At 37.4% G+C, this 27,219-nt stretch overlaps 1 protein-coding gene and 1 pseudogene across 3 annotated transcripts in view; both read left to right on the top strand.

Annotated features, from left to right (window-relative positions):
• The window catches only part of FOXJ3 (forkhead box J3), a 169,664-nt gene that overhangs the window by 127,101 nt on the left and 15,344 nt on the right, over window positions 1-27,219 (top strand). The window contains exons 6-9 of one of the 2 annotated variants that reach the window (XM_008067173.2): window positions 2,322-2,423; window positions 18,391-18,519; window positions 21,709-21,883; window positions 25,942-26,352. In XM_008067173.2, coding sequence (XP_008065364.1) covers window positions 2,322-2,423; window positions 18,391-18,519; window positions 21,709-21,883; window positions 25,942-26,352 — 817 coding nt within the window. The remainder of the gene's footprint in view (window positions 1-2,321; window positions 2,424-18,390; window positions 18,520-21,708; window positions 21,884-25,941; window positions 26,353-27,219) is intronic. The other variant, XM_008067174.2, reaches the window with a different exon arrangement.
• Window positions 14,081-15,998, top strand: LOC110596468 (annotated as a pseudogene). Its single transcript, XR_002482485.1, has one exon. The product of XR_002482485.1 is annotated as a serine/threonine-protein kinase PLK1 pseudogene (transcript).

The following is a 27,219-nucleotide window of genomic DNA, read 5'->3' as shown; positions in this document are numbered from 1 at the left end:
ATGTGGTTTGCTAGTGTATTGTTGAGGATACATATTCCTTTATCTTAGCAGATCTTTGTCATCAGAAGCTGATATGTTCCAGTGTTCATGATAGTAGTAGCTTTTATTGTTTCAGTAACCCTGCTCAATGCTTTACATAAATTATTTCATTAATGTTCTTAACAAACTTCTAAAGGAACTGGCATACTCCTTTTTATAAATGAAGAAACAAGCAGAAAGGTTTGTAATTTGCATGAAATCACATAAGACATGTTTTCCTCTTTTTACCAGGGATGAGTGAGAATTAGTGACTAACTTAAGTTAGGGAAACATGAGATTTGCAGCTTTAAAGTAATTCTTTATGTTAACAGATATAACTATGTTGACTGGCACCAAAATTTAGGCATAAACAGAGTTTTTCTTTTGAAGCTCTTCTGCTGTTTCTGAATCTCCTTTCCATTTTAACTTTTATTCTCAGTGTATTCTAGCTTGTAGGGCGACCTCTGGTCTTTTTCATTTCTTTTTTTTGAGTTGGAGTCTCACTCTGTCGCCCAGACTGGAGTGCAGTGGCCTGTCCCAGCCACCGCAGCCTCGACCTGCTGGGCTCCAGTGATCTTTCCACCTCAGTCTTCCAAGTAGCTGGAACTACAGGCGTGTGCTACCACGCCCAGCTAATTTTTGATTTATTGAAGAGATGAAATCTTGCCAAGTTGCCCAGGCGGGTCACGAACCCGCGGGCTCAGGCAATCCACTCACCTCAGCCTCCCAAAGCGCGGATTACAGGCTGAGCCACTGAGCCCGGCTCTTTTTCATTTCAATCAAGATTCCTGTCCTTTATCCCTAGTTTGGTTAGATTATCTGATGAGAGAGACGCCTGCAGTATTTAGTAGCAAATTAATCTCAGCAATGTGTTAGGATTATGTGTGGGACAAATTTTTTTTTGCTAAAAAGGGAATGTATATGAAACTAACATCATAATGGCCAATTATTTCTTTCATTTCCACCATTGAAATTGAACATTTGAGGCCTCACTAAAGCAATAAAAAATATCTCTTAGAAGAGAGAAATGAGTTGTCACAATGCATATAGTCACAATTCTAAGTACAGAAAACCTTCTATATGGTTTTGACACCCCTGTTATCTCTACAAACAATGCATATGAAGTTGTATTTGGACATTGTTCAATTGATTTAACAGACAGGAGAAAAAATAAAACTAACTGACATACAAGCACAGAAGGACAAATATTGAATATTCTCACTCGTGTGGGAGATAAAAAAGTGGATTTCATGAAGATAGAGAGTAGATTGGTGGTTACCAGATGCTGAGAATTATAGTGGGAAGAGGGGATGAAGAGAGGTTGATTAATGGATAGAAATATACACTTAGAAGAAATAAGACCTAATGTTTGATAGATCAGTAGAGTGACTATAGTAAACATTAGTCAATGTTAATTTCAAAATTACTTAGAAGAGAATAATTGGAATATTCCTAGCATAAAGAAAAGGTAAATACTTAAGATGAAGGATAGCCTAATTTTTTATTTGATTATATCAAATTATCCATGTGCCTCCAACATATGTACATACAATATGTATCTATAAAAATGAATATGAAACTGATAAATCTATAACTGGTTTATACTAGGGAGATTTAGTTTTCTTTCAGGTAGGAGTCCAAGTTAACAGGTGGGTTGGAGAGATAACAGCTCTGTTCCACAAGTTCATTCAGATGTCTGAATTACTTCTAATCTTGCTTTTCCAGTGTTTTCCCAGGGTTTTCTTAGCTATTTATGGTTAAGCAAGACCACCACCACCATATCTATCTTCCAGCCTTCAGTAAGAGGGAAAGAGAGAATGAGAGGCAAGTTCCTTTCAAAGACATGACCCAGAAGTTATATACATCATGCCTGCTCACATACCACTGGCTGTACCTTAGTCAAATGCCCAAAACTAGCTGCAAATAAGTCTGGAAAGGTAATCTCTAGCTGAGCAGCCATGAATAGATAAGACTAGAGATCTGTTACCAAAAGAGAGAAGAGGAGAATGGATATTAGGGGACCATTAGCAGTGTCCGCTATAGAAATTTATTTATAACTTTTGCCAACCTATCATACAGTCAATTAAAAGTTGTTAGGGAGTAGCCATACCAATGGAATTTGTGATACCAGGTCAGTAGCATACTAAAATACAAGAGAAGAGATTTCAGTAGTCATTTAAGTTCATTTTCAGAAACAAAGCACAAAACTGGATGTTGGCAAATATGATAAAATCCCTTCAAACTGTGTTTAAAGTTACTGGATACGTGAGCTAATAATTATTTATTTTGTTCTTGTATTTTAGGCCTCAACTCCATATAGCATAGATTCAGATTCTTTGGGAATGGAGTGTATTATTTCTGGAAGTGCCTCTCCAACTCTGGCAATCAACACTGTGACTAACAAAGTAACTTCATTTTTTAAAAACATTTTTGAAATGTCATTGAGTGATACATTTAATTTGCCTTTATAATAACAATAGAGTTCTATATGATTTAGTTTAAAGATGATGTAAATTTGCCTACCCTATAAATGGCAGCTTGCAAGCTAAATCAAGAATGTTTTGAGGTATATACAAGTTAGGACAGACTACTTCTCAGTATAAATTGGAATGCACTCATTGAGAAACTTTGTGGTAATTTAAATTCTTGACTCTGTCGGGTCTCATTAATAGAATTTCTGAGCTAGCATTCTATTGAATCAGTTTGTTTCAAACCCATTAATTACTCCTGCACATCTGTGGTTGAAAAAATGATTGTCAAATTTCAGGTAGTCAACAGAGTCCAGTAAAATGAATAATTTGAACACCTTTATAGAGTTCATTGGAATGGTAGTCTACCTATTTTCATGGTATTCAATTCTACAGACATACTGAGAAAAACAGTATGTGGTAGTCTGCTGCATTTTTTTAATGCTTCAGTCAAAACTGTGACAGGTCATTAGCTGCCTAATGGGATTCAGATGTCTCTTTTTTACAAGGTAATTTCTTAATCATTTATGTGAAAACACTAAAAAGGGTCTGAGAGGCTCATGAATTCAGTTTTGTGCATCTGTTTCCTCCTCTACTAGACCATGAATACTTGAAAGCTATACATCTCTTATAATCGTATTCATGTTCTCTTTTGCTCTTACTTCAATTTTCTCCCTCTTACTTTTGCCGTTTTCTTCTCTAGCTTTTGCCCTTCCATTTTCCCAGGCACACACATAAATATGAACACATATACATACACCACTGCACCAGTATAGGATCCCTTTATTTGTAGAAAGATAATGGATTAACAGAAGACAGATTATAATCAAAGTGACATGATCAGATTTCCAATTTAGAAAGGAACCTGCCAGCTTAAGTATAGAGGAATGATTTTTCCCACATGACACTCTATGGAAGGATTATATCACAATAACTGGGAGAGGTGTGTGTGTATGTTTGGTAGTGGTGCTGGTAATCCTAGGATTCATTGCACTAATACCAAATCAGTTACTCTGTCCTAATGACTCCCAGCTAGATGAGAATTTCTGGTGACATGGAGGGATTAGAACCAGAAATATCTAATAGTGCCTTTTGCTATAGTCTAAGAGACACTGAGGACCTAAACATAGAGTGTGGTTATGAGGAAACAATTAGGAAGAAATAATGCTTTGACTTTATGACCAAATAACGTGGACGTCAAATGAGCTGGAGTTTTTGGACCTCTGCACCCAGATATGAGAAGGTAGCTCATCTTATACTAACCTTTCAGCCTATTTGTGTGAAATACGAGAAATACATACACACACACACACTCCTGCCCCTCCCACTTGATAAAAAAGAAAGGAGAGGCATTGGAGACTTATCAGGACCTCAAGGGTCAAGATCCCAAAGAAGAGGGAAACACCTCGAGATAAGCCCCGTAAATTTTCCTTTCCAATTCTCACTGGAATAGGCAACCAATTCTTGATCAAAACCCAAAAAGCATATGCCATAAAAGATAAGATAGACAAGTGGGATCTCATTAAACTGAAAACCTTCTGCAAAGCAAAAGAAACCATCAAGAGAGCATGGAGAGGGCCCACAGAATGGGAAAAAATATTTGCTAACTGTATATCCGACAAAGGCCTAACATTCAGGGTCTATAAGGAACTTAAACAAACTGAAAGGAAAAAAAAAAACAGCCCTATTAAAAAGTGGGCAAAAGACATGAATGGACTCTTCTCAAAAGAAGATATATGAACAGCCAACAGATACATGAAAGAATACTCAGCATCATTAATCATCAAAGAAATGCAAATCAAAACCACAATGAGATACCACCTAACTCCAATAAGAATGGCCATCATTAATAAATCAGACATCAACAACAGATTAGACACATCAACAGAGAGATTTTGTGAACTGGAAGATAGGTCAATAGAAAATATGCAGATTGAGCACAGAAAGAAAAAAGGACAAAAAAATTCAGAAAAGCTTAAGGGGTAACTGGGTTATAGGGACAAGGTCTAACAAGGTTGTTATTAGTGTGCCAGAGGAGAAGAAAAAGGAATAAAGAAGCAATATTTTAATTTTCAAAAATTGATTAAAGATAACATGACAGAGATTTAATAAGTCATAAGAACTCCAAGGAGGATAAATAAAAAGAAAACTTACATCAGGGAAATTAATATCAAATTCCTTAAAAACAAAGACAAAAACTAAATCTTAAAGAAAAACAAGCAAACTCAAAATAACAGCAACAAGCCAGACACTGACTTCTGGATAGAAATGATGAAAAGCAGACTCCAAAATGTAATTTTTATAGCAGTAAAAGGAAATATTTGCCAATCTAGAATTCAGCCAAAGGAAATTTCTGTAAAAAATGAAGATTAAGAAAATAGGTTTGGGCAACCTCTTTCAGGTCCCTTTCCACTGTGGGAACTTTTCTGTCTTCTTAATAAATCCTACTTTAAAAAAAAAAAAAAAGAAAATAGGTTTTTGCAAAAACATAGAAATCTTAGATGAAAGCCTAGAAAACACGCTTCTGGATATTGACCTAAACAATGAATTCATGACCAAGACCTCAAAAGCAAATGCAGCAAAAAACAAAATTGATAAATGGGACCTATTTTAAACTAATAGAGCTTTTACACTGTGAAAGAAACCATCAGTAGACTAAATGGACAACCTACAGAATCGGGGGAAATATTTGCAAACTATACATCCAACAAAGTACTAATATACAGAATCTATAAGGAATTCTAACGGATCAGTAAGAAAAAAATGCCATTAAAAAGTGGGTAAAGGACATGAACAGATGCATCTCGTAGAAAGACATACAAGCAGCTGACAAATACATTTACAAAAGCTCAACATCACTCATTATCAGAGAAATGCCACAGTGAGATACTGTCTCACACAGAATAGCCATTAAAATTTTTTTTTAAATTTTAGAGATGTAGAGATTTTACAGTTCAGGATTAGGTATATAAGTGGACATTGTACAGGTAAAAAGTTTGGCACCTTTGGTCCCTACTTTGCCTGGTTTGAGATCAGGTACCTTATTGATGTTGTGCTCCCCCCCACCCTGGCAGTATTCTTCTCCTGCCATTCCCTTCTTATAGTATTATGGTAAATGTTCAGAGTCTGCTTATGAGTGAGAACATATGGTACTCTATTCTTTGTTTCTTTGATAGATCACTGAGTATTACAGACTCTAAATTCATCCAAGTTGCTGCGAAGTCCATATGTTTGTCCTTCTTTATGGCTGTATAACATTGTGTATATGTACCACATTTTTAAAATCCAGTCCAGTTTCAGTGGGCAGCACGGTTAGTTTCATGTTTTTGATATTGTGTGTACTGCTGCAATAAACATGCATATGCAGGAATCTTTCTTGTAGAATGATTTGTGTTCCTCTGGGTATATTCCCAATATAGGGATTGCTGGATCATATGGAAGGTCAATTTCTAGTTCTTTTAGAAATTGCCACACTGTTTTCCATAGAGGCTAAACTAGTTTGCATTCCCAACAGCAGTGCAGGAGCATTCCCTTTTTTCGGTCCAGCATCTGTTGTTTGTTTTATTAATGATGGTCACAGAATAGCCATTATTAAAAAGTCAAAAAACAATAGATGTTGACAAGGTTATGGAGAAAAGAGAACACTCATACACTGCAGGTAGGATTGTAAGCTAGTGAGCCTCCATGGAAAGCAGTACAGAGATGTCTCAAAGCACTAAAAATGGATTTATCATTTGACCTGCCAATCCCACTATTGGATTTATACCCAAAAGAGCATAAATCATTCTACCAAAAAGACACCTGCACTCATGTGTTTATTATAGCACTATCCATAATAACAAAACCAGCCAGATGCCCATCCATGGACTGGATAAAGAAAATGTAGTATATACAGACCATGGAATACTACACAGCCATAAAAAAGAACAAAACCATGGCCTTTGCAGAACATGGATGCAGCTAGAGACCATCATTCTAAGTGAATTTTTACAGGAACAGAAAACTGAGTACTGCATGTTCTTGCTTACAAGTGGGAGCTAAACATTGAAAATATAGCCATAAGGATGGGAACAACAGACATTGGGGCCTCCTAAAGGGGAGAGAAAGGGAGATAAAGGTTGAAGAACCACTCTTTGGGTACCGTCCTCATCACCTTGGTGACAGGCTCAATGGAAACCCAAACCACACCATGACACAATGTATCTATGTAACGAAACCTGCACATAAATCTAAAATAAGATAATTTTTAAAAGTAAATGGATTTTTACAAAAATGAAATCTGAGAGAATATGTTACTAGCACACCAGTATTAAAATATTAAGGGGAGTTGGGCTCAGTGGCTCAAGCCTGTAATGGGTTCAAGAATAGCCTGGGCAATTTGGTGAGACCTCATCTCTACAGTAAATCAAAAAATTAGCTGAGCATGGTAGCACACACCTGTAGTTCCAGCTACTTGGAAGACTGAGGTGGAAGGATCGCCTGAGCCCAGCAGGTGGACGCTGGGGTGATCGTGAGTGTGCCACTGCACTCCAGCCTGGGTGACAGAGTGAAATTCCAACTAAAAAATATGTGTGTGTGTGTGTGTGTGTGTGTGTGTGTGTGTGTGTGTGTGTGTGTGTAAAGGGGAGCTAGTTTTCAGATAGAATGACAATTCTCCTAGGCAGAAAAGAATTAAGAACTTCAAAAGGGTATCACTGTCGGTAAATCTAAATGTATACCAAATGTCAAAAACAATGCCATTATATAACACAGTCCTATACGGTCTAAAATACATGTAGAATAGTAGTAAAATGCAGGACAACATTAGTGCAAGGCAGGAGGAAATAAATGAAGTTAACTTATTTGCATTCTATGGACAGTAATAAAAATAAGAAGCCAAGTATAGGCTTGTTGAAATATCTAGGGAAGTAGTTCTTAAATACATCAGTTATATACATCATTACCTGCTGGGGCCCACTCTGAGGATTTCTGATTCAGTAAGTCTAGATTGGGTTCTGAAAAATTATGTTTCTAACAAGTTCTCAGATACTGCTCATGGTAGTGAACAGTGTTCCACACTATATGTGCCACTTCTCTAGATTATTGAAAGAATAGTACAAGAATATACAGGTAGTAAGGAAAAATAAAAAATCCATGGTTCAAAAGTAGGCAAGAAGGGAGAAAGAAAGAAAAGATGGGAGCAAAAGAAAACCAATAGTATTTAAATCTAATTTGTTAGGAATTATATTAAATGTAAATATACTAAACATTCAACTTTAAAAAAACAAAGATTATTAAATTGAATAAGAAATTCAATTGTGTACTACTTTAAGAGATACATCTAAAATAAAAGGCCAAGACACATTACTAAGACTAAACAGATTTTATTATGAAAACATTTTGATAAGAAACTAACACTATAGTGAGTTTGTATATGCCGAATAACAGTGCAGCTGATGAAACAAAGGAGAAATAGATAAATCCTTGATAGATTTGGTGACAGATTTTAACACATCTGTCTGTAACACATAAATCAAGCAGACCAATTCAAAACAGCAAACAAAAGACATAGAAGATATATACAAAATTAGGGAATTTGACACAGTTGACATATATAATGCACCCAACAGTTGCAGAGTATCAATTTTAAAGTACGTATGGAATAATTTCCAAAATCAATCATATGCTAGATCATAATGGAAATCTTAACAAATTTCAGAAGGCTGACATCATACAGAGTATAGTTTCCAACACAGTGGAATTAAGGTAGAATTACTAGTGAAAATCAGAAAATACTTCAAAAATTTGCAAGTTAAGTAATATATTTCTAACTAAACCATAAATCAAAGAGTAATCATGATAGAAATTAGAACATACTTTGAATTGATGAAAAACATAAATGTGATATATGAAAACTTATGTAATAACCTGAGTTACATATAATAGACTAGAAAAAAGATCAAATACTAATGATTTTAGACATTTAGAAAAAGAAGAGCATAACAAATTTTAAAAAGTAGGGGGGGAAGGTAATAAAAATAATAGAAGTCCATGAACTTTACACTACACATTCAATAATAAAAGTTAAAATAAGAGATTGGTTTTTTTGATATATATTTATAAATTCAATAAGGGACTTCTGCTTCCAGCCAAAGTAGAATAACAAGATCTGGGTTTACTCTGCTATCTGAAACACAAATGAACAAAATAAAACAATAGTTTTCAAGAGATTGGACCTCAAGTAACAAAGGACATTGATTCCTGAAAATGGTGAACAAACAAGGTAAGCCCTACAATTGTCCTACCTTACTTCCTGGACAAAGTTTCTAGGGCTTAATGCAGGAGCGCAGAGGTCTTTCTGAGTTGAAGAGGTAGAATTGGGATATAATGGAATCCAAGTTGTCTAGAGTTCACAGGGCAGAGTACCAGAGAGAAGACAGCTGAACAGAGGCAGAATTTTAGAGATTTACCCAGGGTACCTCTTGGGTCTTCAACTGGGTGCTGATCAGTGTATGATTACGTATGCTACCCTAGGATGTGTAAAGAACCACCTGAGAGGATTAGTGTACACAGTCATTGAGACTCATAGGGCCAAGTGCAGTTCCTCTTCTCACCAAAGTGGAATAATTCATAATTCACAAGGTGTTGAAGTATTTAGAAGGCTTTTACCTTAGTAGTGGGGAAAAAAATTAGCCTAGAGTAAAATGTTGTTCTGATCCTACTTAACACACCTTAAAATCAAAACCCAAAGGATCAAACTGTTTTCTAGTATTTAGAATTAAAAAAAATTTTTTGAGATATAACCCACATTCCATAAAATTTGCCCTTTTAAATTTTACAGTTCAGTGGTTTTTAGTGTATTTACAAGGTCATGCAACCATTACCACCAGCTAATTACAGACCATTTTCATCACCTTAATAAAAACTTCACATCTGTTAGCAGTTACTCTAGCCCCAACTTTACTTGCCACCCCAATTCCTTGGTAACCCCATTAATCTGCTTTCTGACTCTAGGGAGTTGGCTATCCTGGGCATTTAAAAATATTTATTTTTAAATGGAAGTATTTAGTATATGGCCTTTTGTATTCACTAAGGATGTTGTCATGGTTCATCCATGTTGTAGCATATGTCTGTACACTGTTTCTGTTGTCAAGTAACAATGTTCCAGAACAAAGCTCAAGAGCATTTATAGAAATACAGAAACAGGCCAGGCTCGATGGCTCAGCCTGTAATCCCAGCACCTTGGGAGGCCGAGGCGAGTAGATTGCCTGAGCCCGTGGGTTCGAGACCAGACCAGGCAACTTGGCAAGACCTAGTCTCTACATTATATAAAAAAAAAATTAGCTGGGTGTAGTAGCGCACACTTGTAGTTCCAGCTACTTGGAAGGCTGAGGTGGAAGGATTGCCTGAGCCTGGCAGGTTGATGCTAGGGTGGCCGTGAGCATGCCACTGCACTCCAGCCTGGGTAACAGAGTGAGACTCCTACTCAAAAAAAAAAACGAAAAAGAAAAAAAAAAATACAGAAACAGCATGAAACACGGTAAAAGTTACAATGTCTAGCATCTATTAAAAATTTACCAGGCAGGCAAAGAGGTGGTAACAAACAACCCATAATGAGGAAAGAAATCAGTTGATCACAACGAACCCAGAAATGACACAGATGATAGAATTAGTTGTTTAGAAAAATACACTAAAACAGTTAAAATTGTATTTAATGGAGAGGCTAAAAGACACATTGAACATGTATAGACACATGGAGGATATAAAAAACCCAAATTAAACATTATAGAAGGAAAGGTTAGTGAATTTGGAGAGACAGCAATAAAAAAAACTATCCAAATGAAACAGGAAAATGACTATACAAAAGTAAACTGGACATTAGTGAGCTGTGGGGACAACTTAAAGCAAACTAATATTTATGAAATTTAAGTTTCTGATGGCAGTCTGAACTTACAAATCAATGGAGAATACCAGAAATGATAACTATGTGGATGAACACAAAGCTTTTTTTTCTTATTTAAATCTCTTTACGAGGTAATTGACTATTTAAAGCAAAAATAACAAAAATGTATTGTGAATTTCTATCTTAGCGAGAGGAAAAATGGAAATGTACTGTTATAAGGTTCTTTATACTCTATGTGATATAGTATAATGTCACTTCAAGATAATGAAATTGATAAGGGACTACTGTTAAAGGTGATGAAGAAAGAAATACAGTTTACTAATATCTGAAATGAATAAAGTGATAAAGTCTACAGAATTGCAAAGATAATGAAAGGATAGTATGAACATCTTTATGCAGATAAGGTTGAAATTTTAGATGAAATAGACAAAGTCCTCAAAAATAACGTTTCAAAACTGGCATAAGTATAAATAGAAATATGAACACATTGTCTATCGTTAGATAGATATAAAATAAAACCCGTAACTAAGAATATTGCTTCATAGAAAACTTCAGGCCCAGGAGACTTCAATGAGTTAGTCTAAATATTCAGTGAAGAAATAACACTGGTCTGAGGCAAACTCTTCAAGATCATTTTAAAGAAAGGTAGCATGTCCCAATTCTTATTAGTAAACCAGCGCAACCTAAGTAGCAAAACCTGACAAGGACTTTACAAGATAGGAAATTTTTAGCTAGTCTCAAGAACTTAAGTATTAAAATATTAAACAAAATATTAGAAAATTAAATTCAGGAATACATAAGAAAGATAACACATGTCAAACATATTTGTTGTATTTTAGGAATGCAAGGTAGGCCTAGTACTCAGAAATTTGTCATTACTGTTCATCTCATTAATAGAAAAAAGGAAAAAAGTCCTCTCATCATTTCAGGAAGATATTTATCAAAATGTAACACCGTTCATAATTTAAAACTCTCAGTAAGCTATAAACAGATGAAAATTTCCTTAATGTGATAAAGAATACAAAGAAGCCTACAGCAAACACTGTTATTGGTGAAATACTGAAAAGTTCTGTGATTTAGATCTAGAATAAGAGAAATGTTCACTGTCAGCACGTGTTTGAAGTTGTATTGAGTCCTTGTTGATGAAGTTATGAAAGACAAATAAAAAGCCTAAAGTTTGGAAAGGCAGAAATAAAGCTACCACAGATGACCGTAGAAAATTGAAAAGAATTTGCAGATACAGCCTTAGAATTAATAAATGAGTTTAGCGAGGTGTCTTGATATAAGATTAATGTTTGATCTTAGATATCAATTGTATTTCTGTATGCTAGCCACAGATAATTTGAAAATAAAATTTTAAAAGATAACATTTATGTTAGCATTTGAAAACATCAGATACCTAGGATTAAATGAAAGATGAACTCTACACAGAACACTATAAAAACTACTGAGAGAAAATGAAGATATAAGTAAATACTTAATTTTCATGCAGAAGATTATTGTAAAGAAGTAAGTTTTCCCCAAACTGATGTACAGATTTAATGGGATCCCAGACCAAATCTTAAAATGTTCTTTTCAGGGTTGGGTAGAAAATGACAAGCTGATCCTAAAATAAAAATAGGAGTCCAAGTGGCCAACAGTAGTTGAAGAAAGTGTTGAAGAAAAAGGTAAAAGATAGAGGATTGTATAAATCCAAATATGAAGAGCAAACCTTTAATTGAAAGTGTGATATTGTCATAAGCCTGGGCAGGCTCTTGGGATAGAATTTAGTGATATATTTGAATAAGTGGTGCTCAGTGTTTTGAAAAAGGACATTTTCTATGCAGAAAAGTCCATTTCAGATGGATCTGAGCCACAAATATAAAGCAATAAAGTTCTCAAATGGAGAAAAGTAAAATGAATTTTTTAAAAGGAAAGGAAATAAAGAAAAAGAACAGGAATTAATGCAATAGAAAGCAAAGCCTTGTGAAGAGGATATACATTGTATGTTTCCATTTATACTTAGTTCAAAAATAGGAAAATCAGTCATTAGTGATAGAAGTTCATAGTATAGTAGTTACCTGGGACAGAAGATATAGGATGAATAATGACTGACTTGTTAAAGTGCATGAGCAGGACTTCTGGAGTGCTGGTAATGTAGATTACCACTGATTCTCACAATGTGGTCTATGGACACCTGGGTAACCAAGACCTTTATAGATTTTATAAAATTATAGAGTTCGTTAAGTCAAAACTGTTTCCATAAGAATATATACTATTTGTCTTTTCTTTTATAATTGTATTTTCACAGCTGCATCAGAAGCAATGATGTGGTAGGCCTGCTACATATTAGCACAAATCAAGGTAGTGATACCTAACTGTGCTAGTAGTCATTGAATCCTTCACTGTCACATACCTTGGGGAATCTTTTTTTTGGACACTAGTTTTACTTAAGAATAACCTTGGTAAAGTAGGATAAATAGTTTTATGAAATCATGACTTCTTAGTATATGTCTTTCTAATAACTCTGGTGAAATGAGTAGTATGTATAGAGGGAGCACTAGCAACTACAAACCGAAGTAAAATCATTTCTTCAAGGAAAAGCATTTATGTGATTGAATTGGAAGCTGAACTAGCTACTTTGTTCATAGATCACTGTTTTTACCTGGAAGAACAGCTGACAATGATTGCTTAATTTGATTACTTGGCAGATATTTTCTTGAAAATGAACAGTGAGTCTGTCATGTCAAAGAACAGAATTGACAGTATTTGTTGCCAGTGATAAAATTTTAGCTTTTAACCAAAAAATGGAATTTTGGATAGTTTATATCCACTACAATGAGTCTGGTAGCTTCCTTGTCTTTAAAAAGATTTTTCTAGTGAGATTGGTGGTGATGTTAACAAGTATAATTTTTTAGATGTATGATGAAATGTGTCAGCGTTTGAAAGATCTGCATACCTTAGTAAATCAGTATTTTCCAAATAACCAATGCATAATGTTATAAAATTATGATTTATTCTAAGAACCAGATAGAATAGTAGATTTTAATGGAAGAGTATGGAAAATTTATTGATATGGTTTCACACTCCACATTGCAATTAATCTGTAAAAAATTGCCACTTGCCATGTTTTGGTATAGTATCAAAGAAAACAGTTATCTGAAAAGTCTCTTAAAATATTCCTCCCAGCTGGGCTCGGTGGCTCAGCCTGTAATCCCGCGCCTTTGGGAGGCTGAGGTGAGTGAATTGCCTGAGCCCGCGGGCTTCGAGACCCACCTGGGCAGCGAGACCTCATCTCTACAATAAATCAAAAAATCAGCCGGGCGTGGTAGCGCATGCCTGTAATTCCGGCTACTTGGAAGGCTGAGGCGGAAGGATCGCTGGAGCCCAGCAGGTCGAGGCTGCGGTGGCCGGAAGCGGCCACTGCACTCCAGTTTGGGTGACCGAGTGAGACTCTAACTCAAAAAAAAAAAAAAAAAAATTTATATATATATATTCCTCCCATTCTCAATTTTCTTCTTATACTTCCACCCAAACAACATATTGCAACAGATTGAATGCAGAAGTAGATACAGGAATCTAGCTGTTTTATATTAAACAGACAGAATAGGAATCTGAGAGACCAGAGTTTGAGAACTGCTGTTCTATACTTTGATCTAGGTAGTGAAACATGGATATGCCCATTTTGTAATAAAATGATTTGTCCCGACCCTGCCAATCTGCCGAGCTACTCTGGCAGCATGAGTGCGGCGGTGACTGCAGGGAAGCTTGCGTGGGCACCGGCTGACCCGGGGAAAGCCGGGTTCCCCGGAGTTGCGGCTTCAGGGTCTCTGGCGACCGCTCCACCGGCAGAAGAGATTCCGGAGGTCCTAGTGGACCCCCGCAGCTGGCGGCGCTATGTGCGGGGCTGCTTTTTGGGCAAGGGCGGCTTTGCCAAGTGCTTCGAGATCTCGGACGTGGACACCAAGGAAGTGTTAGCAGGTTAGATAGTGCCTAAGTCTCTGCTGCTCAAGCCACACCAGAAGGAAAAGATGTCTATGGAGATATCCATTCACCGCAGCCTCGCCCACCAGCACGTCGTAGGTTTCCACGGCTTTTTCGACGACAGCGACTTTGTGTTTGTGGTGCTGGAGCTCTGCCGCCGGAGGTCTCTCCTGGAGCTGCACTAAAGGAGAAAAGCCCTGACAGAGCCTGAGGCCTGATACTACCTGAGGCAAATCATTCTTGGCTGCCAGTATCTGCACCGAAACCAGGTTATTCATCGGGACCTCAAACCGGGCAACCCCTTCCTGAATGAGGATCCGGAGGTGAAAATAGGGGATTTTGGACTGGCAACCAAAGTCGAATATGATGGCGCATGGAATTGGAAGTCTCTGTGTGGGACTCCCAATTACATAGCTCCCGAGGTGCTGAGCAAGAAAGGGCATGGTTTTGAGGTGGATGTGTGGTCCATTGGGTACATCATGTATACCTTGTTAGTGGGCAAACCGCCTTTTGAGACCTTTTGCCTAAAAGAGACTTACCTCCGGATCAAGAAGAATGAATACAGTATTCCCAAGCACATAAACCCCGTGGCTGTCTCCCTGGTCCAGAAGATGCTTCAGACGGATCCCACTGCCTGCCCAACCATTAATGAGCTGCTCAGTGACGAGTTTTTTACTTCTGGTTACATCCCTGCCGGTCTCCCCATCACCTGCTTCACCATCCCACCGAGGTTTTCAATTGCTCCAACCAGCCTGGACCCCAGCAATCGGAAGCCCCTCACGGTCCTCAATAAAGGCATGGAGAACCCCCTGCATGAACATCCCTGCGAAAAAGAGGAACCGGTGGTTCGAGAGACAGGCAAGGTGGTCGACTGCCACCTCAGTGACATGCTGCAGCAGCTACACAGTGTCAGTGCCTCCAATCCTTCAGAACGAGGGCTGGTGAGGCAAGAGGAGGCTGAGGATCCTGCCTGCATCCCCATCTTCTGGGTCAGCAAGTGGGTGGACTATTCGGACAAGTATGGCCTTGGGTATCAGCTATGTGACAACAGTGTAGGAGTACTCTTCGGTAACTCGACACACCTTATCCTCTACAACGACAGTGAGAGTCTACAGTACATAGAGCGTGGTGGCACCGAGTCCTACCTCTCTGTGAGTTCCCACCCCAACTCCTTGATGAAGAAGATCACCCTCCTTAAGTATTTCCGCAATTACATGAGTGAACACCTACTGAAGGCAGGTGCCAACATCACGCCGTGGGAAGGTAATGAGCTGGCTCGGCTACCCTACACGCGAACCTGGTTCCGTACCCGCAGCGCCATCATCCTGCACCTCAGCAATGGCAGCGTGCAGATCAGCTTCTTCCAGGACCACACCAAGCTCATCCTGTGCCCACTGATGGCAGCCGTGACCTACATTGATGAGAAGCGGGGCTTTCGCACATACCACCTGAGCCTCCTGGAGTATGGCTGCTGCAGGGAGCTGGCCAGCTGGTTCTGCTATGCACGCACCATGGTGGACAAGCTACTGAGCTCATGCTCGGCCTCCAACCGCCTCAAGGCCTCCTCCTAGCCTCCCTCCCCAGACTGGTGCCTCTCTTCATTCCACCGGCAGCTGAGGCCAACACTGGCAGCTCCCACGGTGCTGTCCTTGTAATGTGCCCCCCAGCCCTGGGGGCTGGGCAGAGCTGCAACGTCCTTGCAGATGGGGTTGCTGTGTAAGTTATTTTTGTACATGTTCGAGTGTGGTTTCCATAGCCTCTTCCCCTTCCCCTCAGCCCTACCATATGAATTGTACAGAGCATTTCTATTGAATTTCAGACTGTCTTCACCTTGGTTTTATATATATTAAACAGATGTGAATCTTCAAAAAAAATAAAATAAAATGAGTTGTATACTTTACTCTTTTGTATATGTTATAGTTAGTAGAAATGTTTATCCTCCATCCTCTAGGAGTTATTTCTGGCTTGAGAGGAAGGTAACTGAACAAGGACAGGAGAGAATGAGCAGCCAGATAATGACAAGGGATGCTTATAACTTGTTGATATTGTTTTTAATTATTTCTAAAAGTCTATAAAGTTGATTTTTATGAAATTTGTACTGGAAATATTTACCAGAAAAAAAATAGCCAGAATTTTCTTTATACGCTCTTATTTTTTCTTATATTCTTTGCTCTTATATATTTCCAACACATTATTGTTCCTAGCTGATGGCATTGCAGAACAGTTTAGGTTTGCCATAAGTATAGAGGTATGTATACCTAGTTTTCCACATATTTGAACTCTTTTGGCAGTTGTCATAAGCATTGAGCATAACCACATTTTCAGCACAGACAGAAGGGTGGTCAATTGGTTACTAAATATATCAAATTTTTATTAACAGTATACTGAACAGGGGAATTATGTTGTGTGTGATTACTTATTGGGAACTCAAGGAGATAACAGTCTAGTGGTGGCTAAAATTTTGCTGCAAATTATTCTGTAAAGCCAAATGTATTGTTCTCATGGAAGTAGAGCATAGAAAAAGTTGATAGTAGCATCCAAACAAATCCTTGAAGGATAGCTAGTTTTTTGTTATAAAAATACCTTTTTTTGGTTTCTAATTAAAAATTATATTGCTTATTGTATACAAATTCAAGCACTGTAAAAATATACTTTATCAAATGTAAAAGTCTTTAGAAGTTCCCAACTCATGCCAGGTAGCCATTATTAACAGTTTAACATATAGTCCTTCACATCTAATTTGTATATTAGCATATTATTTTTAAAAATTAGATTATATATCCATTATTTTATAATTGCGTTAGACTGGGTCCTCAACCTCCAGACCCCTGGTCTGTGTGGCCTGTTAGGAACTGTGCTACACAACAGGTGGTGAGTGGCAGGTGAGCGAGTGAAGCTTCATCTATATTTATGACTGCTCTCCATCGCTCACATTACTGCCGCCTGACCTCCAGCTTCTGTCAAGTCAGTGGTGGCATTAAATTCTTGTAGGAATATAAACCTTATTGTGAACTGTCCATGTGAGGGATCTGGGTTGCACACTCCTTATGAGAATCTAATGCCTGATGATCTGAAGTGGAGCTGAGATGGTGATACTATTTATTTCATTATATGTTACAATGTAATAATAATAGGAATAAAGTGCACAATAAATGTAATGCACTTGAATCATCCCTAAACCATCCTCCCCTTCCTCCCTCCACCCCCCATCCATGGAAATACTGTCTTTATTGAAACTGGTCCCTGATGCCAAAAGGATTGGGGACCACTGTGTTAGGCAGTTAAATTTCCAATTTTTAGTATTAAAAACACTGTGATGCCCGTGATTTTTTAAAAAATCTTTTATGTTTCTTTTTTGATACCTTAGATTTAAAATCAAATCAAATTTATTTGTTTATTTATTTTTGAGACAAGGTCTTGCTCTGTTGCCCAGGCTGAATTGCAGTGGTGCAGTCATGGCTCACTGCAACTTCAAACTCCTGGGCCCAAGCAATTCTTTCACCTCAACCTGTTAAGTAGCTAGGACTACAGGCACATGCCACCATGCCCAGCAAATTTTTTGTAGGCATGGCGCCTCTCTGTTTTGCCCAGCCTTGTCTCAAACTCCTGACCTCAAGTGATTCCTCTGCCTTATCCTCCCTGGGTGCTGAGATTACAGGCGCGATCTATTCCTGGCCTAATATTTTGATAGTATCGTATTTTAAGACTTTAGCAAAAATAAATTTTATGCATTCTAGAAATATTTAACAGAGTAAAAAATCTGCTATAATCCTCTTATTTAAATGTTTATGGTCTAGTTATGTCTGATAGTAGATTGCATTTATGTACCTCTAGACAGATATGTCCTTTAGTTTGAGAATATTGAGAAAATTATTTCATGGTGAACATGGAATTAGTGATGAGGGGCATGGAGATTTGGGATAAGCACCATAGGAAAGACTACTGACATTTCATCTTCCTGCCATATGTCTGCTCAGTTGTGTTTTTGTAGAGTTGCTTTAAAAGTACTCTTTATAATAGGAACTGCTTATTCAGTTGTTGCTTTTCTTTTCATTTTAGGTAACATTATACAACACTGATCAGGATGGCAGTGATAGCCCACGCAGTAGCCTTAACAACAGTCTCTCAGACCAGAGTTTGGCATCTGTTAATTTGAATAGTGTTGGAAGTGTGCATAGTTATACACCGGTAAGTATTGATGAAGTTAATATCCTTTTTGGATATTCATTTAGTACTTAAAACCAAACATAATGGAAATGCAAATACTTAATGAAGATCCATATTTTTCACTAATCAATTCATTAACTTAGTAAGTAGACTAGGCTGAAGTGGAGCAGATTTCTACTTGATGGTGTTTTATATTTTACTAAGTTAGACCAAATGTGTGATTGTGCAGCATTACATATTTTGGTCTACTTCATTCTGTCTATTGTATGTCCTAGTAAAAAACAATTGGAATAGGAAAAACATTGTACTTTAGTCTATCAGAGTTATAGCTGATGATATTCTACAATTCTTGGGAAAAGAGCTTAGAAGATGTGTGTATCAACTTGTTTTCCACCTATAAATCTGAGAAAGGGATTCTGTAGACCCCCAAAGGTTAGGATGTTCTGTTACCCAATTGTTAATTACTCTTATATTTTCAATTTGAGTACCCCAAAAAACCATGCTATAAAAGGACTTGTGTATGAATATTCTTGCTCCTGTGCTAATTTGTTATCTTTCACAAGAACATGCTTCTGGTTATCTGATATTTCTTTACAAACTACCTCACAACTCTCTTCTGCAGTGGTCAGAGAATAGAACTCAAGAGCTATACACTACATTGTTTATTAGTGTGAACTCCATCTTACCAGATTACTCTCTGTTCTAAGATGAGTAAATAGAGAAAAACTTACATAGGACAAAGATATTAAGGGCAGGACCTGAAATAAGAAAATAACACAAGAGAAACAAAAACTCAGATGAGAACGTAGCAAAAAATTGACTCTGCAAAACTGTTGTTAGCTCTATGGAAAAAAGTTATTTTCTCCACAATGCAGAAGCAGAAAAGGGAATAAAAATTATGTAAAAGAAAATAATAAATGTTGAGAACTGAGGATTATAGTTGACCTGAAGAATAAAAAGTTGGTACAGAAGCAATTTTCAGAAGAAATAGAGATTAAAAGGGTTACTGAGTACTAGGAAAAATTAACGGGGAAAGACCTATTCGGTCAGTCTCCATGTCTGCATGTTCTGCATCTGCAGATTTATAGTACTCGAGCAACAACAAAAACCAATAAAATAGCAATACAATAATATAAAATAATACAAATAAAAATATATAACAACTATTTATATTTATATTGTATTAGGTTTTATAAGTACATCTAGAGACTATTTAAAGTCCACTGAAGAGTGTGCATGGGTTATACACAAATAATACATCATTTTATATAAGGAACTTGAGCATCCATGGATTTTGGTATCCCATGGATTGGAGGGGGCAGTTTTATAAGCAATCCCTTATGGATACTGAGGTCCTACTGTATCTAGACACATTATGGCAGATTTTAAAATTTCAGAAGCAATCACCCATATAAATATTGTGGTAGATGAAATAAGTTATATATAAAGAAAGATTTGATAATAATAATATTCTCCTTGATAATAATAAACGCCAGAATATAATGTAGCACTTTATGCACAGTTTTGAGGGAATATGTTTGGAATAACAGATATTATGCCTAGCTAAATATTCATTCATATGTGAAGGCAATAGAAGGACATTCTTTGATATGTGGAGTTTAGAAAGTATCCTGCCCTTGGTTTCAGGTGTCCTTCCTGAAAAAAATTACATAGCTGATCAAGAGGTGAATCAAAGACGTAGTAATGATTCTGCCATGTCATAAAAAGACTAGTTGGAGCATTGAAGCAAATTAAACAAAAATGTAATGATTTTAAGTTACTTTTTGGAATAATTTAAGTGTAAAAAATCTTGACCAAAACAAAGAACACAGTCCAATATCACACAATATAATAAAAGGAAAAACTAAAGGAAACGTTTATAGAACTAGATAACAGAATTAAGAACTCACATATTCGTTATGCCAGCAAATATAAGAGGGTTAAACTCCTCAGTTGAAAGCTAGACATTGTAGACTGCTATTTTCATTTAACAACAAGATGTCAGACAGTCCTTAAGCAACAGTTCCTTAGCAGTTGCTGGTTGGGTTTGTCACATGTACATAGATTGAGCCAGTAAGACCACAATAAGCCCACATAGACTGAGATAGTTTTTATTATTTAGATAAACAGTATAAGCCAGATATCAGCATCATTTCAGCTTTCTGAGCCCCACATAAAACATGAGAAACTGCCCCATGACTCTCCTGCAAGATAGGAATGCAGCTGAGAATTTTTTCTCATAAGACCACTTGTCATCCCATGTTCCAGGGTAATCAACAGAGTGTTCTACCAAGGCTTAGGTCATCCTGCCATGTAACCTTGCCTACATGGTCTTTGTAGTGATGTGTAAGGTCACTGGGGTTGCCAATGGTGAAGCTATTTCCTATGTAAAATTTCTATTTTTCCATGTTATTGCAAACTCCTTGAGAGTATCATTTTGAATGGCTATGAGTTTCTAGTGTGTGTTCATACCTTAATTTTTCAAAACACTAAACAACTGGTGGTTTACCACCTTAATCTTTAAGACACACAGAGGTGATCATCTTTCATTAATTTTATTTCTAGTTATACTGCCTTCAAAGATCATTCTTATTTTAAATGTGTTTTTGATGCTTTTCTCCCCCCCGCATAGCTCAAGACCCTGATTTTTGTTTTCCTCAGAATCTCCTTTGTTTTTTTTTACCTCTTTATTTCTCATTTCTTTTGCATTTTAAAAAAAATTTCCCTAGAAACGAGGACTTAGGCATATTTAAGCTCCTTGTTGCTTTGAGCAGTGTCACACTTCTGACTCAGTGCTCACAGTATTTGATTTTATATAGATTAATTGAATAAATGAATCATAGTATCGTATAGTGGCGTTGGAAGTGAAATTGCTTCTCTAGAAATCAAGATGAAGATTCTACAGAAACTAGAAGGATTCTAGGCCTAACTCATCACTTTTTTGTATTATCTTGGGCAAAGTTTAATGATCCTTCTGTGAAATGTAGAGATTGGATTAGATTTCTATGGTTCTTCAAGATCCAAGCTTACAGTTTTGATCTCTGTTCTTTATGTGTAACCAACTTAACAGAGATTGGCAAAACCTAAAACAGAAAAGTTACTTCTTTTGTATTCCAGTGTTGGCACTTATGTTTTCAGATATATATTTTATGAAACAAACAAATTGTAATATAGATCCACTGAATTAGTTGTGCTTTCTTTTAATATTAGGTGACAAACCATCCAGAACCAGTCTCTCAATCATTAACTCCTCAGCAGCAGCCACAATACAACCTTCCAGAAAGAGACAAGCAACTGCTTTTCTCAGAATATAACTTTGACGATCTTAGTGCCTCATTTCGGAGCCTTTATAAGTCAGTTTTTGAGCAGTCACTTAGTCAACAAGGTGAGTTTTTAAAATACCTTTTTTGTCACATAAATTTTTATTGGAAAAGGGTTTTTAGATTATTTCACACAACAGCTGTTGTACTTTTTCATTTATTGGGGTGGGGGAGCGTGGGGAACAGGGTCTTGCTTTGTTGCTCAGGCTGGAGTGCAGTAGCATGATTATGCCTCACTGCAGCTTTGACCTCCTGGACTCAAGTGTTCCTCCTGTCTCAACCTCCTGAGTAGCTAAGTCTGCAGGCACATGGCATCATGCCTAGCTAATTTAAAAAATTTTTTTTGTAGAGACAAGAGTCCTGCTATGTGTTGCCCAAACTGGTCTCAAACCCCTAGCCTCAAGCAGTCTTCCTTCTTCAGTCTCACAATGTACTTTCTTACTTAGAACGTTATCATCATAATACAAATTAGATGATGATAATATATTATGCCCTGTGTGCTTTTCCTATGCTCTGTATATATTTATACCATAGCACAAAAATGGCAGACACATTTCATCTTGCTTGCCTGTTTTACTTGATTGCTAGTGGTATCCAGGAGCATTGTTGAATTCTGACCTTGCTTCTTTGCCACATGAGAAAGACTGCCATAATTAATTAGTGATGTTTGACATGTGAATTGTTGAGTGGTAAATATTGCACCACAAGAATAGATATGCCTTGCTTTTGTTCTGACTGGTATTAGCAAAGAGATAGCAGTTAGAATGTGGTAGCACCAAATTTGTGATTTTGTGTGTGGCACTTATAAGTGAACATATCAGCTAATGGTATACTCTGGGTCATTGTTTTACATAACATATTTAGATCAGATTTTAATGCTAAGAGTAACTTTAGTTGAGATGCAGTATTACATCTCAACCAAATGCTAGATTGTTGCTATAATATATTCTTGTCCCATCAGCTGCTGGTTTAAATTTAATCAGTCGTGATAGGATCAAAATGTCACATTATCTTTTCCCCATAAACACTAGTCAGTAATTGTTGGGAGAGCTACTGTTGAGGCATTTCCTGGTTACTTGTTTGGTAGATTAACTATTTTTGCCCCATTTTTATTCCTTCTGCTATATCAAAACACCTTAGAACAGGTGATTGATAAACAAAAGATTTATTTCTCACAGCTCTGGAGGTTGGGAAGTCCAAGAACAAGGCACGGGGAACTGAGGCATCTCTCAAGGGTTTGCTCCTGATAGGTGGCGCCTTCTCATAGTCTTACATGGAACTAAAGCTGTGTCTTCATGTGGCAGAAGCGATGGAAGGGCAAAAGGACTAGTTTCTCTGAGCCCTTTTATAGGGGCTGATGCCTGATTACCTCTTGAAGGCCCTACCTCTTAATACTGTCACCCTGAGGTTTGAGTTCCAACATAAGAATTTTAGAGGGAGACACAATTTCACCATAGCACCCTAACTCTGAGAGTTTACCTTTTCACAGCAGTGAACAAAATAGAAAAAAAAAATTCTTGTCCTTAAACAGTTTGCGTTTTAATACTTATCATTGTCAGATAAGAAAGCTATTTTATGCAAATGCTGTTTATATTGAATATTGATAGTGTGTACATGAAGGGACTTTTTCTGGTTAATACTTGAGTTTAACATAAGATTCGTGTGTTCTCTCAAATTTGTCTTGAAATTTCTTTCTTTCTTTTTTTTTGAGTTGGAGTCTCACTCTCTCCCAGACTGGAGTGCAGTGACACGCTCCCGGCCACCACAGCCTCAACCTGCTGTGCTCCGGCGATCCTTCTGCCTCAGCCTTCCAAGTAGCTGGAACTACAGGCGCACGTTACCACGCCTGGTTAATTTTTTTTTTTTTTAATTGTAAAGATGAGGTCTCACCAAGTTGCCCAGGCAGGTCTTGAACCCGTGGGCTCAGGCACTTCGCTCACCTCGGCCTCCCAAAGCACGGGATTACAGGCTGAGCCACCAAGCCCAGTCGGAATTTCTATCTTAAAGTATAGAAAGAACTAATAGGAGACTTTGCTAAGCAAATCCAGTCTTAGGAATCATAACAGAAAATAATGACTTTGAAGTAACAATGGTGACGATTTCTAAAGCCCATATTTCCATTTTATCACACTATTTAGAAAAAGAGCATTGATAGGAATACCATTAAGTCAACTGAGATAATGTCTCTTCTCTAGGCCTCAGTGTCCCCATTTACACAATGAAGAGGACTGGGCTGGAATTACTGGTTTTCAAATTATTCTCTTCAGAGGCCTTGGCTTTTGTAAAGGTCTCAGAGGCTACAGAAGGAGAAATGTGCAGATGAAAGGGTAGACCTAGCAGACTTCCTTCCCCAGCTTCAAAAAAAAGCACCTTTACACTTGTCAGTTTTATATGCTGGGCTTCTGGAGAGATTATTTGCTTTTTAAAATTTATTTAAAAATAATTTGAGATTGAAAATGTTGGCATAGATCATATCTTGGTTCCCTCTTAAAATGCTAGGATTCTATTGGAAATAGATAATTAAATTGCTGCTTTCTTTCATCTTGCTGTAATAGCTCTACAGATTCCCTATAAGTGACAGTTTTCCAGGGCCAAGGCAAAAACTTTTTATTAATTCTTCTACTTCAGCTGGACTCAGTGGCTCAGCCTGTAATCCTGCACTTTTGGGAGGCTGAGGTGAGTGGATTGCCTGAGCCCGCGAGTTCGAGACCCGCCTGGGCACCTTGGAGAGCTCTCATCTCTACAATAAATAAAAAAATTAGCCAGGCATGGTAGCGCGCACCTGTAGTTCCAGCTACTTGGAAGGCTGAGGCAGAAGGATCGCCGGAGCCCAGCAGGCCGAGGCTGCAGTGGCCGGGAGCGACCACTGCACTCCAGTCTGGGTAACAGGGTGAGACTCCAACTCAAAAAAAAAAAAAAAAAATTCTTCTACTTAAAAAAACTTCTTAGGTTTTAGAAGTATCTTACAATGTACTCAAATACAGTTTTGCTTTTATTGATAAATATGAGAATAATTTTATCTTTGTTAAGAAACTTGATTCTTTTATTGGCTGACACTATCTTGTGAGTTTTTTTTTTCATTAAATAAAATTTGTTATGATTGGTTCAGCAAAACGTTGTATGGACCATCCTTTGGGATATAAAAATAGTCTAGTTACATAGGACCAAATGTTGCGGTAAGATTTACTAACTACCTGCAGACCAAACGTAAATTATTTTTAACATTAGGCACTTCGGGCCTAGTCATTATCGTAGCAACTAACATTTACTGAGCTTATTCTGCATCTTGTACTTCACTATGGCATTTATTCTTTACAACAACTCTATGAAGTAGGTGCTATTATTGTGCCTATTTATAGCTGAGGTAATTGTGATTTGGAGAAGTTAAATAACTTTCTAAAGTTAGTGTATAAATGGCAGTGCAGAGACTTTAATCACTTTCTGTACTATAAAGGTTGCACTTGCAACTCCTAAATACGTGTCTCAAGAATGTTCCATAAGAGTAATGACAAAGAATAGTGGAGATGGCTACCTTGTTTTGCTTAGTCTTAAAGATCCTAGCCACTTTCCCCTTAATGTTTTTGGAGTAGTCAATGATAAGAGATTAGAAATAGCTAGACTTTATTTCTCCTCTCCTTTTCTGCCAAGGCTTTGGTCTTGAGGCGTATGAAGAACCATCCTGAGTGTAACCCAACACCTTTCCCACTTTTCCCTTAAATATTTACTTATCTTTCAATTCCCTTAATATTATATTTTTCCCTTAATATTTACTGTCTTTTCAAGGAAGATTTCTCTATCTTGAGCTCCTTTGTAGCTGAGCAGTCAAGGAACAAAAGTTCCCATAATCCTCTGTATACTTTTGCTGTTATTACTTATGTTGTTGAACATAATCTTGTCAAATGTCTGTCTCTACCACTAGACCATACATTACTTAAGGGTGGGAAATGATGTTTCTCACTGTTCTCAATAACCTTGGTATATAATGGATATTCCATAAACACCTGTTAAACCAAACCAGTGTTACTTCCTGACAATATATGCTTTTGCTCTGTAAACAATTTTGCAAATTTTATCCTAAAATACAACTGAAATCTGACTGTAAATGATCTTTCTTTGTTTTTAGGTTTGATGAATATCCCTTCTGAATCTTCCCAGCAGTCCCACACTTCATGTTCATATCAGCACTCTCCTAGCAGTACAGTGAGCTCTCACCCACACAGCAACCAAAGCAGCCTGTCCAACAGTCATGGCAGTGGCCTCAACACCACGGGCAGTAATTCGGTTGCACAGGTCCCACTGTCCCATCCCCAGATGCACACACAGCCGTCTTCACATCCATCCCATCGACCGCATGGTTTACCACAGCATCCACAACGCCCCCAGCACCCAGCACCACATCCGCAGCAACACAGCCAGCTCCAGTCCCCTCACACCCAGCACCCCTCTCCACATCAACACATACAGCACCATCCGAACCATCAGCATCAGACGTTAGCACACCAGGCACCCCCACAACAGGTATCCTGTAATTCTGGTAAGTTTTTGTCTCCTGGTGTGTGTTTGACTGTGAATTAGGATCCGTCCTTTGTTATTTGGGGCTCATATAGTATTTACTACCAAAACTCCTTTTCATTTGTTTCCTTTTGTGTTTCTTTGGTAATTATTTTTTAGTTGTAACATTTAATCCATAGATTGACTTGGAGATTTTCTTGATTAAAATTTATTGTGGCAGCATAGGCAAACTCAGCAAACTCGGCAAACTCAGCAACCCTTGCAAGTCTTGGTTTTAACTCTTGTTTTGTCCTTATGCCCACTGGAAATGTTTCTGTGAGCGTTTGAAAGGGGAATGGAATGCACAGTTTGTCTGCAATCTTCTGTGATACAGCTTGGTATAGAACAAAGAGCATAGGTTTATGTTGGAAAAGACCTGTGTTTGAATTCCCTTTGTGGCTTTTATGATCTTGGGCAAATTACTTAACTTCTTTTAGCTTTATTATTTTCATCTGCATAAATGGAGTTAAAAATACTGTAGTATGCAGTGTTGTTATGAGGATCATATTGAGAATACAAATGTGAAATGTCTAGACCTCTGGTACTTTGTACATAAGTATTCATGAATATTACCAACCCCCTCTTTTCTTTTCTACCAGGTATCTCATTCTAGAATGATAGATTACAAAGGAAGAAAATGTTCTTCGTATCCTGTTTGAAAAAAATATTTTGTCTTAAGATAGGTCTTGATCGTTTCTGGTGATGTGCTTAACTGACGTTGCTTTTGAAGGCCTGGCAGTTTTTGCATTGTGGAACTCCAAGGGGTACCAGGAACTTAGACAGCAAAGTGAATAGTGCCTCTTAGAGTTGTGTGGAGTACAATTCCTTCCCTCAGCTTACCTCACTCTCC

The sequence above is a fragment of the Carlito syrichta genome, unplaced genomic scaffold (assembly GCF_000164805.1).
Source record: "Carlito syrichta isolate Samal-C Ts95f unplaced genomic scaffold, Tarsius_syrichta-2.0.1 Scaffold309326, whole genome shotgun sequence".
Taxonomy (NCBI): domain Eukaryota; kingdom Metazoa; phylum Chordata; class Mammalia; order Primates; family Tarsiidae; genus Carlito; species Carlito syrichta.
This window is presented reverse-complemented; position numbering and strand designations above follow the sequence as displayed.